Below are 17,957 nucleotides of genomic sequence, written 5' to 3'. Positions count from 1 at the left end.
CACACACACACACACACACACACACACACACACACACACACACACACACACACACACACACACACACACACACTGATATGCATTCTTCACCCGCAAGTGGTGACGTTTTCTTTTTTTTCACAAGGGGGTCATTTTGTCTATTATTTTTTGATTAATTGCATAAAACTCATATTCTGTATAGCTAAACATGCAGAGGGTCAAATACAAATTTACCCTAATAAATGTTAATTTAAAAAAAACTAAACCCAGTACTATTTTTATGTAAATGAATGGAATGTCAGATCACGACCCACAGTAAAATTAGGCATTCTTTGCAGAAGATAAAAAATATATGCACATGAGAATTTGTATATTGTGAATTGAATATGTTGCACCACTACACTGACATCTACACTAAGACAGTAGTAATGTCACAATTACTGTAAATATTTGTATTAAAGACAGTTAGAGGTCTTAAATATAACACAACCAAATGTAAAACAGTGAGTACTGTGTTTACCCACATCAGTCTAAACCTTCAAGTGTTATATGTTGGAGCTTTTGTAGAGGTAACTTAAGCGAATGTTGGTGAACTGTTACATCACAGATCGAGTAACTGAAGAATTCGTGTTAATTAGCATAATAAAGCACATCGTTGCACAACTCCATTGTAAACCAACGTTTATGAACTCATTTTGCTACGTGGATCTGCAACAGCTGCTCACTTTTTTTTTTGGGCGGTTCTCTTTAAAACCTCCGCCAGGAAAACATCGCTTTGAATGCTTGAGTCTGGTGGACATTTTGGATTTAGTCTGTTTCCAATAGACAGCTCCGTTCTGTTGTTGTGTAAATGCTTAGTAAACTTGTCTCATTGTGCAAGAACTTCACCCGGGGGGGACGTTTGCATCTCCACTTCCTCCTGCCTCTTTCTCCCCATTTCATTATAGTAGAGTACAGTACTACAAACTTTCTCTTTCTCTGCCCATGACTGACAGCTCAGCTGGGTAAAGATCCAGGGCCACTTTCAAGTGACAGCCAAAGCAAAGTTGGTTTTCGTTTCACCTGCGATAAATGCATTTGCTCTTAAGCAAACATGAAGACCAGCCTATGTGAGAAAAGTAAACCATTTTAAATAAGAGGGAAGAGGGGAAATCGATCAGAGTTATTGCGCAAACATTGGGCTTAGTCAATACAACACTTTTTTTTCTTCTTTTTTTTCTTTCTTTCTTTCTTTCTTTCTTTCTTTCTTTCTTCTAGAGAGAGCTCAGTGTTGTTCATCAGTAATCTTACAGATTCGACATGTCATCATAATTTTTTTCTCTTTTTCTTTTTTTTGTATGTGCGTGAGTATGTGCATGTGCGGGTGTGTGCATGTGTGCGTGCGTGTGAGTGTGTAATCATGAATTCACCTAAAACCTATTAAAAATCCCATACCGTTCAGCTAAACCGAATACTTCAGAATCCAGCTAGAATCGTGAGGTTGTCAGGAGACCCGAGGAAGGATCAAAGAAAGTGAAAGTCAATACAACACTTTGGAGTGAAAAGAAACTACTGGTGTACTGAGTAACAGAAATCCAACAGGTCAGCCAAGGGTATCAACAGCAGTTGATGACAGAAACATTGTGAGAGCTGTGAAGAAACACCCAAAGACAGCAGTCAGTGACATCACTGCCAACGTCCACAGGGCAGGGGTGAAGATATCACATTACACAGATCGAAAAAGAAGCAAACCTCTCATCAGCAAAACAAATTGGAAGGCCAGAATGGATTTTACAAACTAGTAAAGTAGTAAGAAGATGAGCCATGAAAATTTTTATCGACTGATGAGACCAAAACTAACCGCTACCAAAGTATGGAAAAGAAAGAATCTGCTTATGATCCAAAGCACACAAGCTGATGCGTGAAGCATGATGGAGGTAATGTCATGACTTCCGGAACTGGCTCAATAGTTTATTGATGATGAAAATCATGATTGTAGTAAAACACTTCAATGAATTCTGAAGTCTACAAAACTGTTTTGTCTGGCAATTTACAGAAAAAATGCATCTATCGTGACAACACACACTGCCAATTTGACCAAAAGGCCCAACACAACAAAGGAATTCATCAAGGGGGAAAAAAGTCTTTGATTGGCCGAATCACTCACCAGACCGTAACCCAACAGCGCATGCGTTTTACCTCCTGAAGAGGAGTTTGAAAGGGGAAAAACACACAAACGAGGCCATGGTAAAGGCCTGGAAGAGCATTTCAAATGAATAATGCAACAGGTGGGTGAAGATGGCCTAGTGGTAGAGTGAGATTGGGAGGTTGTGGGTTCAATTCCCGGTCAGGTCATACCAAAGACTATTAAAAAAATGGGACCTATTTTGCCTCCCTGCTTGACACTCAGCATTAAGGGTTGGAATTGGGGGGTTAGATCACCAAATGATTCTCGAGCGCGGCTCCTGCTGCTGCTCACCGCTCCCTCAGGGGATGGGTCAAATGCGGAGAAAGAATTAGGTGGGTGTGACAATCACTGCTACTTTAACTTTAATGCAGGTTAGAGGTCATTTTTGCAAGTAAGGGTTAAGCCACCAAATATGAAATGTCATTCACTTTCAGTTCATTTCATAATGTCCGTTCCAATACTTTTGCTCACCTGAGAAGTGGGTGGCTTCTGAAACCCAATATGTTTTCAATATACAACAAAAACAAAGGAATTGACCTTGCCGTTCCAGTACTTTTGGAGAGGACTGCATGTCTCCTCAAGTGTTGACTGTATTGTTAATAAATGTTTTATGATGGCAATAATTTGAGTGCGGAACGGAAGCATTCACTTGACATGACTTCCAACGGGGTAAAAGTCTTTTGTCAACTTTTGACCTGGAGGATCCCGACCAAACGTGGTTCAAAGTTCAAAGACTGAGGAAGCATAAATAAAAAGGCCTCGGCGGCGTCCATGTTGGCGTCTGTTTTAAATAAACGTGAAATACGGCGAGAAAGATTATCTGGATCATCACTCTACAATGGCGGCTAATTCATCGTGGGCTCCCATTCCGTTTTCTTTGAAGAGCTGACACCCGAGCTGAGTTTTTAAGACAGGAGCCGAGCCATGAATATGACAATATGAAGATGCCTTTCGGCGCGTCTGGCTAACATCCCCGCGGCTTGTACCGTCGACGCTTCGTCTACATTCGCCACGGATGAGCGCGTCTGGCTCCTCTGTTGTTACTGGGAGCGTAACTCTGGCTTCCAGACCAGCGTAACCATTCACAGGTGAGCCTCCCCGTCCCCACCCGTCCCGATCTTCCCTCTTGGCCTGCGCTTCAATTCCCTGGCGGCGCGCCTTGCAATGCATGCTGGGTGCAACCAAAGAAGAAGAAATGGCTGTGTTCCATTAGTGTAGCGTTCCAAATGGCAGCAGGTGAAGACTGTCTGTGAAGATTCCCAACATCTGCACTTTATATCCACCTCGTGATCACTAACACATTCCTTGGAAATCTTCGGCTCTGGTGTTGCAATCTGGTTCGTGCATTTTTCTGTCTGTTTCAGTGCATTTTATTATCTGCACATTACAATGTGGTGCAATACAGGAGCTGTGTAAAAAAATTTTTTTTTTGTTGCCAAATAATACTAATATGGATCATTACTAAATTCAACAACATTTTAGATACAAAGGTCCTGAAAATATGTCTTCAGTTTGGGAAACGTATGCATTATTTATTAGTTATGCAACGGTATCTGAATCTTTTGTGGTGAATTGCATTTTTTTAATTACAAATTTATTGTTGTTCATTTTAATTGGTTTTATTTTATTTATTTAATTGTCTTAGTTTATTTATCCAACTATTTTCAAACCTGCTTGTCCACATTGGACTACATTTTAATTGCATAATTTGTTTTAATTTAATTATGTAATGAATTTTTTTTCTTCTTGTATTAATCAAATGTAATACATTCAATTTGGTTCTATGTAGTCATCAAATTTTATTCAACACATTTTATTTATATCATTTATTTTGTGTACTTTACTGTAGTCAATTATATCCCACATGTTTTTTGTTAGGGGAAAAAATGTTACATAACGCTCATAGTGGCAAGAAAAAAATTAATCACCTAAAGGTAAAGTGAAATTTTGTTTCTCAATAAATCATACATGTTGCCAAAATGTATAACAAATATTAGGGAAGTTTGATACCACTTTTTTTTAGACTGATACATATACTCAAATCTTCCATACTCATTGATACCAAAAAACAATGAGAGATTTTTTTAAAAGACCTATACATCCCAATTATAGCAAATTTCCTTAAAATTGCTTGAAATTAATAGCAATTATATATATTTTTTTATTTGCTCATAAAGGTCCTTTTGTATAGAGCACACAATAAAATGAAAAAAAAAAAGATAAATAAAATGAAAAAAATAAAAACGTCTCAATCAACATATATGGTTGTTTTAAGGAATACAGTGAAGTGTAAATAATTCAATTCAATACAATAGTGATTCAAGTAAATTAGTCATATCTACCAAGGAACCCCGACTGTCATGACAAGTTTGCTCTATATCATTTATTTGGTTGTTACTAACATAACTATGAGATTCATTTTTCTAAAATAATTTCCAGTTTAAATTATTTTGTGGCGGTCCATTGTAAAATTCTTAATTGAAATAATGGCTAAACAATAAATCACACATAAAAACTGTTGTTTGCCAATCACCTTAAAAACCTTTGACATTTGTGTATGAAGAATCATTTATGAACCACAAATTGACATAAATAAAAATGATTATGTAATATGTACATGAAATTTACATTTTAAATAACACAATTAGGATTTTCCTATAGTGCAAGTAGCATAAAATGTCTTTACATTTAGCTTGATTCAGGTAATTAACTGCCACATCTCAGCAAGCTACATTGTTGGTTTTTGTTGTTGTTTTTTTCTTCCTCTTTTTTGGTTCTTCATTGTCCTCCTAATTTCTGAACACACTGCTACCTTTTCCTTATTAGGACCTTAATCTGACTGCAAACCCCCCAAAACGAGCTGTTAGTTAAAATAAAAACGAAGATCATGTAGCAATTTCCACTTATATTTTGAAGTATATTTCAATTCAGCTATCATTGAGTACACGCTACAAGTTGGAGTCTTCAGGAAGATTTTGAGAGTAACAAATTCCGACATATTCTGTGTACCATAAACGCATCAGTAGTTGGAGCAGAAGCTCCATGCCCCGTCCCAAAGGAAGAAGAACGTTAGTTTTACCGGGGATTTTTGCCGCGGCGAAAATGGATGGGAAGGATCGTGTTTTTTTTTTATCTTCCCCGCGTCCTCAGAACCAACTGCGCGAAAATGTACGACTTCATCGTAGTTGCGAGGCTGATTACAACTTGTGTCACTACATTTCAATTGAAGCTAGGCTAGCACGCAGCATGCTCTGTGATCATGTTTTACTTGAGTTTTGTGAATTCTATGACCTTGGCTTTTTTTTTTTTGCTGTGAGTGAGACTACGTAAATACAAACAGAGAGACCAATTTACCGACCGCAGGTGTAGTGGCGAGCGACCTGGCAGAAAGGGGCGCGTCTCGTAGTATAACGACATCCAAGGATAACGTAATAATATATATTTTTTAATGTAAATTATGTTGCTGAATTTTACTTTCACAAAGTATTTTTAAAAAATCTATAAAATGCATAAATAAATTTATGGACAAAGGGGCACTTTGGGCAATAGTGCCAAAAGGGCATGTGCCCCGGCTGTAGAAGTGATATTTGATTGACACTCTCCAGTTCAGCTAGACGTGGTTTCATTACAGTCAGCGGACACATTCTCGGCGTTTGAGAGCACAGAAAAGAGCTGGACTTTTCATGATTTTGAAACCTCATTTTAAATATGCTTTTTTTATCATTCAAAATTGGCTGAGTTATTGCACCAGCCACCTGACACCCCCCCCCCCCCAACTACCCCCCGCCCTGGCACTGCAAACTGCAGAGGGAGTGATTTAGTTACATAGCTGAGATCCCGTATTGATCCCAGGAGGACAACATCCACTTCTCAGAGACCCTCACCCCCATGGGCACCTCTGAGTGACCTCCAGCCACTTCCTCAAATCTTTACAGCGCCCCACTGGTCACATGATCAGGTCCACTTGCAAGGGAGTCATGCTGTGTTTTGATTGACACAGAGTAATTTATTTTTAATTGAATTTATCTTAAGTACAAAATAAAAGATGAATAGAATCATTTCATTAATTAAATAAATATTGATAAAAATGTAGGCGTAATTCATGAAAAAGGAATACAAATAAAAGGGAAATGCAATTAGCAATAATAATAATAGTACTGAAATACATTTCAGGCTCTGTACTTTTATTGTTACTTTTATTTAAATACAGGAGTTGATTAAATACTTTTCCTTTTACAGCATTTAATTTATTATTATTATTATTTTTTATTCATAAAAACAGACTTGACAAAATTTGTGTGAATGAGACAATCATTGTCTCCCTCTTATGTTGGGTGATGGTACTGACGTGCATAAAGTGCACGAGTGAGTGTTTTTTTCTTCCTTTCTCACATTTTTGCATTTTCCTAACACGATGACGTCATTCTAATCTGTTCGCAAGTCGGAAAGTGCCGTTGTCTAACTTGTAAAGTCAGATTTCGAGTACATATTCGCATGGGACAACACTTCTGGTCCATAATTATAAAAGAACCACGTGAAAACAGTACGGCGGTAAGTGAGCGTGTCATCTTGCGCCGCGTGTCAAATGCAGTATTCTGCGCTACGTTCGTAACGTGTCGTAAAGCGAGGCGCGTCGTGACTGCAGCGTGTCTTTATTACCTCGATGTGGTGCACCTGCAAGGGAGGGTGGGAGGCAAAAAAGAGAGGGAGGAAGAAAGAGAGAGCGAGTGAGAGCGAGGGGGGACTCACTCTTCCTCTGCATTGCACTTGCATCCGAGCCCCACTCCGGACAGGACACTGCTCCTCCTCCTCCTCCTCCTCCTCCTCCTCCTCCTCCTTCTCCTCCTCCTCCAACTCTTGATGCTGCAGTGACGAAAGAAAGGAAGACATCAGTTTGGGATGAAAATGAGAACATAGGTCCTCCTCTTCTTCCTCTTTGCCTTATTTCGGACAACACACACAAACAGGATGTCAACCTTTCCCGCGCTTGTGATCATGTACGCCCTGGTGAGTACCTTTGTCACTTTTTTAAATGTTTTTTATTTAGAAGTTTGAGTGACTTCTTTGCTACTTTGTGCCTCAAAATAGTTTCAGATGACTGAGCAAGGATTGTCAAAGTGTGGGCAGGGTGCCCAAAATGGATCCCCAGGCAATTTTCTTTAGGGTCAGGAAAACGGATTGACTTTTTTTGAGTGACTTCAACTTATGGTAGATAAGTGATTCCCAACCGCGAGAGGCCTTTAGGTGCGTTGCGGGAAATTGTTTAAAGGGGAAGTTTGCAATTTTACAAAATAATCACTTTTTTAAAAAAAATATTTGTCATTATTACATGACAGTAGGAGGTAATGAATAGGAGCAGCTGCCTCTCCTCTAATTTGATATACAAGAAACCATCACGCCCAAAGAAAAACAACCAATCAGAGACAGAGGGCGGGATTTACTCCCACAGAGATGTTACCTTGTCACCACAAAATAGCATTTATCTTTAATGGAGTGATCGACATCGCCCACTAGTGTGCGATATGATTGACCTGATTGGTTGTTTTTCCTTGGGCATGGTGTTTTTTTTTTTTTAAACATCAAATTAGAGGCACAAGATTGGGAGAGCGAAGGATGTTTTTCTTTTCCACATCATATCTGTCATGTGTATATGAATATATCGTATTGTTATAATGAATGTTTTAACAAAAATGATTAAAAGTGTATTTTCTTTTGGGGGGGGGGGGGTTAAATGATGAAGCAAAGTTTCTCATACTTTGGATCGGGGGCTTGAAATAGGTCAGTGGGCAATATTTGTTATAAATAATATTCGTCATTTATGTGCACAGTTGTTTTCACGATTTGATGTGTATTACATGTAGATGCGACGTGACATATTTTAGTATGTGTAGTATAATGTAAGATTTTGTTACCCAAACTGTGGGTCGCTGGCACAAAATCGGTCTCAGGGCATTTTTTTTTTAGGGCCCAACGATGGATTATACTCACACTTGTGGTAAATGTTGTTTATCGTTAGTTAATGTGCAGCATATTTGGATGTGATTGCAATGTGAGTTTGATATTTAGTTATCGGAATGTAGACTAATGAATTGTCCTTGAATTCATTCATAAAAATGTAGACTACGTAATCTGTCAATATTAGGGCCTGTTAGGAAAGTTATGAGTCTTGTGTCACCTTCAGGGACAGTCTGAAATCGTAACTTTTCTCACGCAACTCATCCATCCAAAAGGAGGAGTATCAAACTTTTTTAAACCACACAGCTTTCGTCACAGGTCGCACACTTTCCCACTCAGTTCAAGTTTGCCTCCGCGAATGAAAACGTGTCTTGATGGCTGGGGGGACTTTTGACTGACAGCGAAGCAGGCGCGCTGCAGCTGGCGAAATTGGCGCGCCCGCGTTGTCAACCAGCTGTGCTGTGACAGCTGGCCCAAAAAGGGTGGTCACAGATTCAATTTAGGAATCAACCTCATCCCCTTCCTTCCCACCTGCTTGTGCCTAAAGTGAGCATGAAATCAGGGTGAATGCAAAACAAGCGCACCCTAAGCTCAAGCGGATCCGGGGAAAATGTCACAGTGGAAGGAGGGGAGTGTTGGTGAGGCTGCAAGTTTGCGTTTTATGGGGAAATGTGAGAGTAAAAACAAAATAATTTACATTTTCTAAACTAAAGAAAAACCTTTCAGTTACACCTGCAGGGGATGCAAAAGCGCTAAGGTACCAAAAAGGAAGTCATTTTATTCATTATATGCAGAATATATTTTTTAATTAATCTGCCGATTAATCTGTTATCAGAACTTTATTCTGCCACTCTCTAAAAACACTTGGGTCAAACATAGCTCAACATTCTGAGTTCTTTATTTTACCCAAAAAGTTGGGTCAAATGAATAACCCACAAAACAACCCAAAACCAGAAAATTGGTTTGGTTTGTATTTAAAAAAAAAAAAAAAAAAGTTTGTAAAAAACAACACTTTTGGACTCAAATGTTTAGTGCAAAAATCGGAAACGGCCTAAAAAAAGTCAGGCTCTGGTTTCAATACCTTCACTTTTCCCGCAGGTGTGGCTCAACACCCACACTTAACTGCTGGTATTGCGCAATAGCCTCTTCCACTCAATGTGCATGTCGCCAGTGTTGGGAAGATTACTTTGGAAATGTAATTGGTTACAGTTTCAAGTTACCCTGTTGAAAATGTAATAGTACTGCAGCGTTTTCATTTAGTAAGTAATATAACTAACTACATTTGATTACATTTGGAATTTTTTTGATTACTTTTGATCTTCATTTAGAATAAATGCTCTTAACCATTTTTGCATTTCAAGATGTAATAGTTAAGATTAAGATAAACAAGGACAATATAGTAAGAGTACACAAAATTGAACTTCAGAAACTTTACTTTTAGAACAGCACGTGACACGCGACAGTTTTCACTGGCTTAACATTTCTGTAAAGTTTCACACTTGTCCATCCATCCATCCAGCCATCCATCCATCCATCCATCCATTTTCCAAACCGCTCATTACAGCACTTTCTCTTTGCCATACAAAAGTCAAACTAGCCAATAGGAATGTAATGATTTCCAAACGTCTGATATGAAGCAAACAATAAGATAATTATCACGGTATTGTGTGGAGGTTGGCAATAGAAAAAAATAGCTAACATTACTGCATAAAAACACATGATGTAAAAAAAAACCCCTCATACTGGGAAAAAAAGCACAATATTGTGTTTTTGTACATAACAGCAGTGACAAAGAATGTCATGTCACGTCAAATCATCATTATCATTTTATTCATCATATTAGCTCAGCAGAGCAAAGTATCAATGTCTATGTAGTTCACAATGCTGAGTTCGGCTGAAGCGGGCAAAAAGCAATATTTTTTTACTTCGATGTTGAAAAATATTTGCCGGTATGATTTATGGGAGTGATGACCACTAGTGATGGGAAAACGAAGCTTCGTGAAGCACTTGTGATATTTTTTACTCCCCTAGATGGTGCTCTTGGTTTAAATATAAAGGCTAGTGCAAAGGAAATTGATTACATTTCCACTGCATCTTTCAACCAAGAGTGGCATCTAGAGGAGTAAAAAAATATTACAAGTGTTTCATGAAGCTTCATTTTCCCATCACTAATGACCACCACAGTGGCCAAAATGTTCCTCGTTAAAATTAAACTGCAATGATAAATTAACCACCAGAGGGTGCTAGATCACAAGCTTGCTTTTTTTTAACAGATGTGCTGCTATTAATATCGTAACACGATGACGACGATATCGTGGCAATTTTAATATCGCGATATTGCCGTTATCGTTACATCCCCATTGCCAACAGAATGATGTAAAAAGCTAACAACATGTCCACACACATTGTACATCAATCATTGTGGATTGGAGCAGTGGGATTACAGTGAAAGACATTTTGTAGTTCGATTACATAATCCAATTACATGTAATTTGTTGCTCCCCAAACCTGTGTGTCACAAGTGGACTCTCGTGAGACTCCTCCATGAAGACGGCTCACAGAATTGATGATGCCATCTCCTTTCAATTGTCGCTGATGTTTATCATGTGCGTTTGGCCTCAAGGTGGCGTCGGCAGCGTCCAAGAGCGAGCGTGCGGTGCAGCTGCCCTGTGACTCGGGCCAGTACACAAAAGACGGCGAGTGCTGCCGCGAGTGCCCGCCCGGCGAGGGCGTGGTCAGGCCGTGCGGCGCCAAGCAGACCGTCTGCGAGCAGTGTCTCGACAGTAAGTTTGTGTTTCTTTCTATTGCTACACCCAAAATGATCACAGGTTACGTGACCCATCCATCCTCTGAACTCCCTCTGAAATATATTTTAGATTTACATAAAAAAAAAACATCATGTAATGACTCCGATACATTTCTGCAAAAAGTATTAGAACACATTGACATGTTCCGCTAACAATTAAGAGGCTAATTGACCTGAGTAACAACCTCTTTTCATTCTGAATGTTCTGTCAGGAAATGGGTTAATTGGACCTGCTTTCAACAATAAAATGGGTCAATTTGACTTGCAGTATAACAGAAGTGTTATAGATGTACCGCATTGGTGCACTGGGTGGACAAAAGCAGTCATAAATCCTCCGTGGCTACCACAGGCCTGGTTAGCAAGTCTCTTTTAACTACTTTAAAAAGCTATACACATTCTTAATTCCTGACTTTAGTGTCCAAACCATGTTGAAAACAAAGGTCATTTGTACTGAAGACGCACCTCACATCAACACCCACACTTCCTCCATAAATCCATTTTCCAAAAACAAAAGCAAAAGGGACATGCTAAGTTAATGTTAAAGGCACAAAACAATCCAGAACAAGTACCAATAATTGCATAATTCATTTGTAATAAGAGGACATTTATTTATTATGTGTTTTGCTTAGAAATAACCACAGCCCATTATGTTGTCTCAGTGGCTGACATGTCAAGACCAAAACTTCCTCTTTTTTATCAGAACTAGTATGCTAACGCTAATAGCAACCCAACAATAAAAACACCAGTGTTTCTCATTTTAACACGTGGGATGTTATGAATTTGTCAGGAATGCTCACCCACAAGCATTTTTTTTCTTCACTTTTCACAAAACAGACTTAAAATCTGTGTTGAATTATGTTACGAAATCAGGTTTTTATCCCCCGCGTTTGGCTGACTTCTAGAGTAAAGTTTATCCAAACCAAACACACGCTGGAAAAAAAAAAGGAAATTAAATGCATCCACAGTGGCGCAAAGCAGTGAATTTCCAAGTCAAAACATTATTTCATTCTTTAATTCGGCCAACCGAGCATTTATATGATGAAGCGAGCACCAATTTAGAAAGCCATGAATAACTTCTGTATTGAGAGCACTGACTTTACTCAACTTTATTTACCTCAGCAACAGGCAAATGTTAGCTAGCTAGCCACTAACATCAATAACTATCTGCCTGGTCTGATTATATTTAGGGGAGCTGTTCGAACTGTTTCGTGTCAAGTCAAAAATCAGTGAGTCTGAATACCTCTTAATTTGAACTGTTAGCCGTTAGCCTCTGTATGCTAGTTTGGGATATTTTCCAGCTAATTCATAGCTGCTTGAGGACACATGGCTGCCCACATACAGCAGTTTTCATGAGTGGACAACTGTTGGACATGAGTTTTGCTGCTATGTCGCACCTTGCTTCCTGATAAGAACACCACGTATCTCAGTTATTACACAGCAGCAAATTGTGTGCAAAGGGCAATTGCCAGGAGTGAGGGTGGCAGCCGCCGTCTGAAATTTGTTCGCACTTGTCCGGCACAGTCAGGTTTTGCCGTGCCGGTCTGTGTGTGGCTGGCCTAATGAAATTTAACGGTGATTTTCTTTCTTATTAACTGGAGGTGATTTAAAACACATTTTAATTTTGGCTGCTTCCAAGTCAACAGCTGCTTGTCTTCTGGTCGGTAGCCAACAAAGTACGCAACTGATCTGCACTGTAAATTCTGTGATTCTTTACTCCACACGGGAATCATAAAATAGATGGACCGCTCTCTTCGACTGTAAAAGATTCATGAACTTGAACAGCCTGCTTTTTGTTTTAAAATCACATGTGTATTATATTCCTCATAGTTGTGGCCATAAATTGTAGTCGATGATCTTGTGTTTGTTCTCTCGCCTTTTCCCAATTGAGCAGAAGCCAATTTTTATTTCTCTATTCAGAAAAACCTCTTCACCCTCCTCCTCATCCTCCCTGTTGTGATGACTCACCCAACTGTACCGGCAGATAAATTGGTATTAGGAAGCGGCACACCCGAGGGCCCAACCTGCTCATTCATCATGCATACTATTACATGAATGCAGCTTTGCACAATCTGTCCACTGATAATTAACCACCATCCACTTATCATGAACAATTAAAGTGACCCTTGCCATTTGCAAACTCAACTGACTCACAAATTTTGGGGTAGAACCTAACAGACTATTTGTTGATAAGCACCTAATCAAGCCTATATCCATGCATTTTCCCGCTCTCTCTGTAAGGCCCTGAAATTGTACCCAAACACCAAGTCTCTTGCTGACGGCGAACAGTGTAATGTGATGTGTAGAGATGGATGTTTCTAGTAGTCAGGTGAGGCTGCTTGTAGGGTTGAAAAAGCAGGGTGGGAAATTAACATTGAAGCATATTGCCAGAGGCTAACATCCATCTTGCTTAGCTCTAACAGTAGAGGCTAGAATAATTTCAGAAGCCAACGTTGAACACTAACGCGACTCACTACAGTGGATGCCTTGCCTAAAGATTAAGTCACACACCTCTAACTTTAGAGCTAAGGAAAACTTTGTTTTAGTGTCAATGCTACCTCTAACGTTAGCTTCCAATGTTAACTTTCAACATTAGCTTTTGAAGTCGGCATCCATATTAGCTTCTAACATTTACTTCAATGTTGGCTTATGAAGTTGCCTTTCAATGTTACTGCTGGCGCTATCAAAGGTGCTAAGGGAGACCAAGAGCTACCGATGTTAGCTCCAACTTTAGCTTCAACGTTAACTTCAACATCAGCTGCCAATGTTAGCTTCCAACAGTACCTCTAAGGTTAGCGTTGACATTAGCTCCTCCATTTGCTTTCAATGTTAGCTTCCTTGTATTATTCGCGTCCAACATTAGCATTAAAATTTAACTTTTGAAGTTAGCGTCAAATGTTAGCTTCCAATGTTAACTATAATGATACCTTCAACTTTAGCTTACAACAGGAGCCTCCAAGATGGCCTACAACATTAGATTGCTTCCAATGTTACTTCTCAGATTAGCGTCCGATCTTAACTCCAACCTCAGCTTCTAACCTTAGATTCAACATTAGCGTCAAACCTTAGCTTAAACATTAGCTTTCAACGTCAGTTAGTGGCTTCAAAGTAGCTGTTCCTACCAGTCAAAGCTAAACTGGAATCTTCCGGTATGCTGCTTTTCGCCAAGATGGCCAGTTAACCTTATATTAGCTTCCAAACATTAGCTTCAATATTAGCTTACCACCTTGCTTTCTCCAGCATCAACCCCACAAAGATTCTCACCTGACCTCTTCTGTAGTCCTCCATCACATTGCTGTTTACCGTGGAGCCGGGCCGACCACCATCCAGTGACCAGCGCTAGCTACTACTTTGCTAAAATGGCATATTAAAAGCAGCATGGTGTTTGGGCGTGCGTTACAGACATATGCGAATAGGTATATTTTTTCAGCCCATCATTTAACTCATGTTCTACAGAGAAATTTCTGAGAACGTAAAGGTTCACTGAATTAGAAAGCGGAGCACCTGAAGGCCCAATGTGCTCATTCATCATGCATACTGTTACATGAATGCCGCTTGCTTTCCTCCTGCCACTAATTAAACGCCTTCATGAGCTTATCAGGAACAATTATTCTCAGCCGAGCTGTACTTATGCGCAAGCATCCCCTGAGAGATTACTTCCAATTTTCTGTGGCACGTGGCGAGTGAAGGTCTTAATGTGGCCGAGGCTCGCGGGAACGCCACAGAATGGCGCAATTCACCTGCGCGTGCGGCTGAAGTGCTTGACTGAATCATTGATGAACTGCAAAGTGCAAAATTTCCTGTTTGGCGGCCAATCTTTAGTTACCGCAGCGCCACTTCTTTCCCACTTCCTTCTTTTGTAACCCCCACTAGACAACCCTCCCCCACATGACCGCCCCCCCCCCCCCCTTCACTTGCGCTAAGTCGAGTGGCAGTGTCAGCACTGTTAAAATATTAATCAGCTGTCTTCTCTTCCGTCTCGAGCCACGGCATCCAGTTCCTCCGCAAAAGCTGACAGGTCAGCGTAGCAATTAAGAGCCAATTGGACCCGGATTCAAGATTGGAAGCGCAAAGGTTCAGGAGACATGGGAAATTTCCACCTCACTCTTCTTTCCCACCACTTCCTACCGCAATTTAGGTGGAAGCTATCCAGCGTTTAGTTTTTTAATCCCAGCCTTCCCCAAAGACACACTTTTCAAAATCCCGATGCAATGAGTTGGCGCACCCCATCATTCCCATTCCTGCGCAGGAAATTCTCTTTACACGAGTAGTGTTTTCTTTATGTCTATTGTCTAAACCAGGGTTCGGGAACCCTGGTCCTCGAGAGCCACTGTCCTGTCTGTCTTCCATGTCTGCCTCTACCAACACAGCTGATTTGATGAACAGGATCGTTATCAGGCTTCTACAGAGCTTGCTGATGAGCTGGTAATGAGTTTGCTCTGTTGGAGTAAGGAGACATGGAAAACAGGCGGGACAGCGGCTCTCGAGGACCGGGGTTCTCTAACCCTGGTCTAAACCTTTTAAGCCACACCACCTTTTCTCCAGAAGTGCGCGCACCACACTTTGGGAGTCCCTGTTAGTCCATTCTTACATGAGAAATTCTCTTTAGACTCTTTTTCTGGAAAATATTCAGTGACTTCTTTAGTTTTTGGTCCCGTGTTTCTCAAACCTTTCTAAATTGTGACAGAGTTGGCAAAAATAAATAAAAAAATCAAGCCAAATATAGACTGAATTGATTTAATTTCGTGAATCACTACATTAGCGAGGGGTCCATTGTTAGCTTACTAAAAAATCCGTTGCTAACAGGAATTGGTTTACTTAGCGCACCTCCAGAAAGTGACACAAAACATGCCCCCGGTACCAGTTTCACCGATTGTGATAAGATTTGCACGTAAATATCGAAGGAGGCCAGATTGATACCTCAGGTGTGCCGTAGCATGCGCACCCCCCCCCCCCCCTTTTAGACTGATGAGTGTTTAAAATGACAAACTTTGAATCGTTTTTGCGCAGCGGAGGCTAAGAGCTTAGACGACCAAATTGTGAGACTCATCAATGTTGCATTATTGATGACACTAATGGCACTCCAACATGATTTAAAGGAGGCATCGCAGAAGGGGGAGCCAGTTGGCGCAACCCCCCCAATCCGAATACGTAACATTCCAGTGCTTGGTTCATTTGTCAACATGAGAATGTGTGGTCCTTTCTAAACAACACTTCTGTAATAGACCTTGGTGGACCACCTTGCCTCTGATTATTCCCGGTCAAACATTCTTGACTACACCCCCCTCCCCCCTTTCTGCCCTACCTGAGCCTGTAAAATGCTGGTTCTGTTGAACATCAGCGCTGTTCTCAAGGTGTTTGCGGTGCCAGCCTTGGCTCAATTTGCAACATGTGCTACAACATAGCTAAACGATGAGGGTGAGGTAGTGCGTTCGCAGCGCCTAAACTGCTGTTAATCAACATGACACTCCCATGTGCAGTCTGACACATTCACACATCATGTTGTTACTTCTGTTACAACCCCGCCCGCTCAGCCCGCCCGTGATTTACACCACTGCAGGAAGATGAGCAGCCTTTAAGAAGCATTTAACCAGCAAAAACGGACAGGTGCCATATATTTTTGTAAGTTATACACGGGCACCCACGTAGCTCCATCACATCCTTTTTGAATGGGTGTTGAGAACCTCTGAGAAATATTAAATGAAAAAAAAAAGATAAATTCACATGAATACACATAGATACATAAAGTATTTTTAACCCCCAGACAGAGTTGGCGCACCCCCACACCCTCCTATAAGATAACAGTCAAAATAGTAAATTTTAGTTAACAATTGGGAAATAAAAATGTTCATAAATAATAAATAAATATACAAACCCCCCATTTAACAACAGAGTTGGTGCACCTTCTTTCCTCCATGCAACCCTTAAAAAAAAGAGCTTCTAATAGTTAGCTATAAACATAGGTGTTGTTTTGTTGCTGTTGTTTGAATTGCGACTAAATTGTCAAATTTCATGATGTACTATTTTGAATAAATGATTTATTGGCAAAAAATGTAAAATAAAAATAAATCAAACAAAAACAAAAGGTAACAATTATACAAAAATGCAGTAATTCTCTAATGCATTACAATAAACTACAAAATTGTCACAACAGCAAAACTATCAAATGAATTAAATGCATTATGACATGCTGAGTTTTTAAGTTGAAAAACTGGAAAATAAAAACCTAAAAGTGGAGAAATGAAATGACAAAAAATGTCACTATTGTATAAAAAATGCTTTTCAGATTCTATTCTGGCAACTCAAATATAGTACAGTACATATTATGTAAAAATCTGTTTATTGAAAGGTAACTGGGCAGAAAAATAATCCCTAAAAAATGTCACTATTTCACAAATATTAACATACATACAACACTATTTTACATCCATCCATCCATTATCTACCGCTTATTCCGAGGTCGTGTCGCGGGGGCAGCAGCTTTAGCAGGGAAGCCTAGACTTCCCTCTACCCAGCCACTTCAACCAGCTCCTCCGGCGGGATACCGAGGTGTTCCCAGGCCAGCCGAGAGACATAGTCTCTCCAGTGTGTCCTGGGTCGTCCCCGGGGCCTCCCGCCGGTGGGACATGCCCGGAACTCCTCTCCAGGGAGGCATCCAGGAGGCATTCGAACCAAACCCTGATACAAATTGGTCATTCTGACCAAGATATTGGTTAATCTGTGTTAGAAGCTGACATTTTTTTCGGGAATCCCGTGACCCAGGGGATTCGCGAAAAAATGTCAGCCTCTAACACAGATTAACCAATATCTTGGTCAGAATGACCAATTTGTACCGTACCACTGATGGGGCGAAATTCGTTCTCCGCATTTGATCCATCCCCTGAGGGAACGGTGAGCAGCAGCAGAGGCCGCGCTCGGGAATCATTTGGTGATCTATCCACCAATTCCAACCCATAATGCTGAGTGTCAAGCAGGGAGGCAAATGGGTCCCATGTTTATAGTCTTTGGTAGGACCCAGCCAGGGATTGAACCCACAACCTCCCAGTCTTAGGG

General features: G+C 40.3%; 1 protein-coding gene across 1 annotated transcript in view; it reads left to right on the top strand.

Annotated features, from left to right (window-relative positions):
* The first annotated feature begins 6,910 nt into the window (after window positions 1-6,910).
* ngfra (nerve growth factor receptor a (TNFR superfamily, member 16)) overlaps window positions 6,911-17,957 on the top strand; it is a 32,983-nt gene continuing 21,936 nt past the window's right edge. The window contains exons 1-2 of the mRNA XM_086078029.1: window positions 6,911-7,153; window positions 10,725-10,884. Of these exons, the coding sequence (XP_085934155.1) occupies window positions 7,115-7,153; window positions 10,725-10,884 (199 nt within the window). The 5' untranslated portion in view covers window positions 6,911-7,114. The remainder of the gene's footprint in view (window positions 7,154-10,724; window positions 10,885-17,957) is intronic.

This window comes from Leptonotus elevatus, chromosome 1 (assembly GCF_054856555.1).
Source record: "Leptonotus elevatus isolate MCC_2025b chromosome 1, RoL_Lele_1.0, whole genome shotgun sequence".
Classification (NCBI taxonomy): Eukaryota; Metazoa; Chordata; class Actinopteri; order Syngnathiformes; family Syngnathidae; genus Leptonotus; species Leptonotus elevatus.
This window is presented reverse-complemented; position numbering and strand designations above follow the sequence as displayed.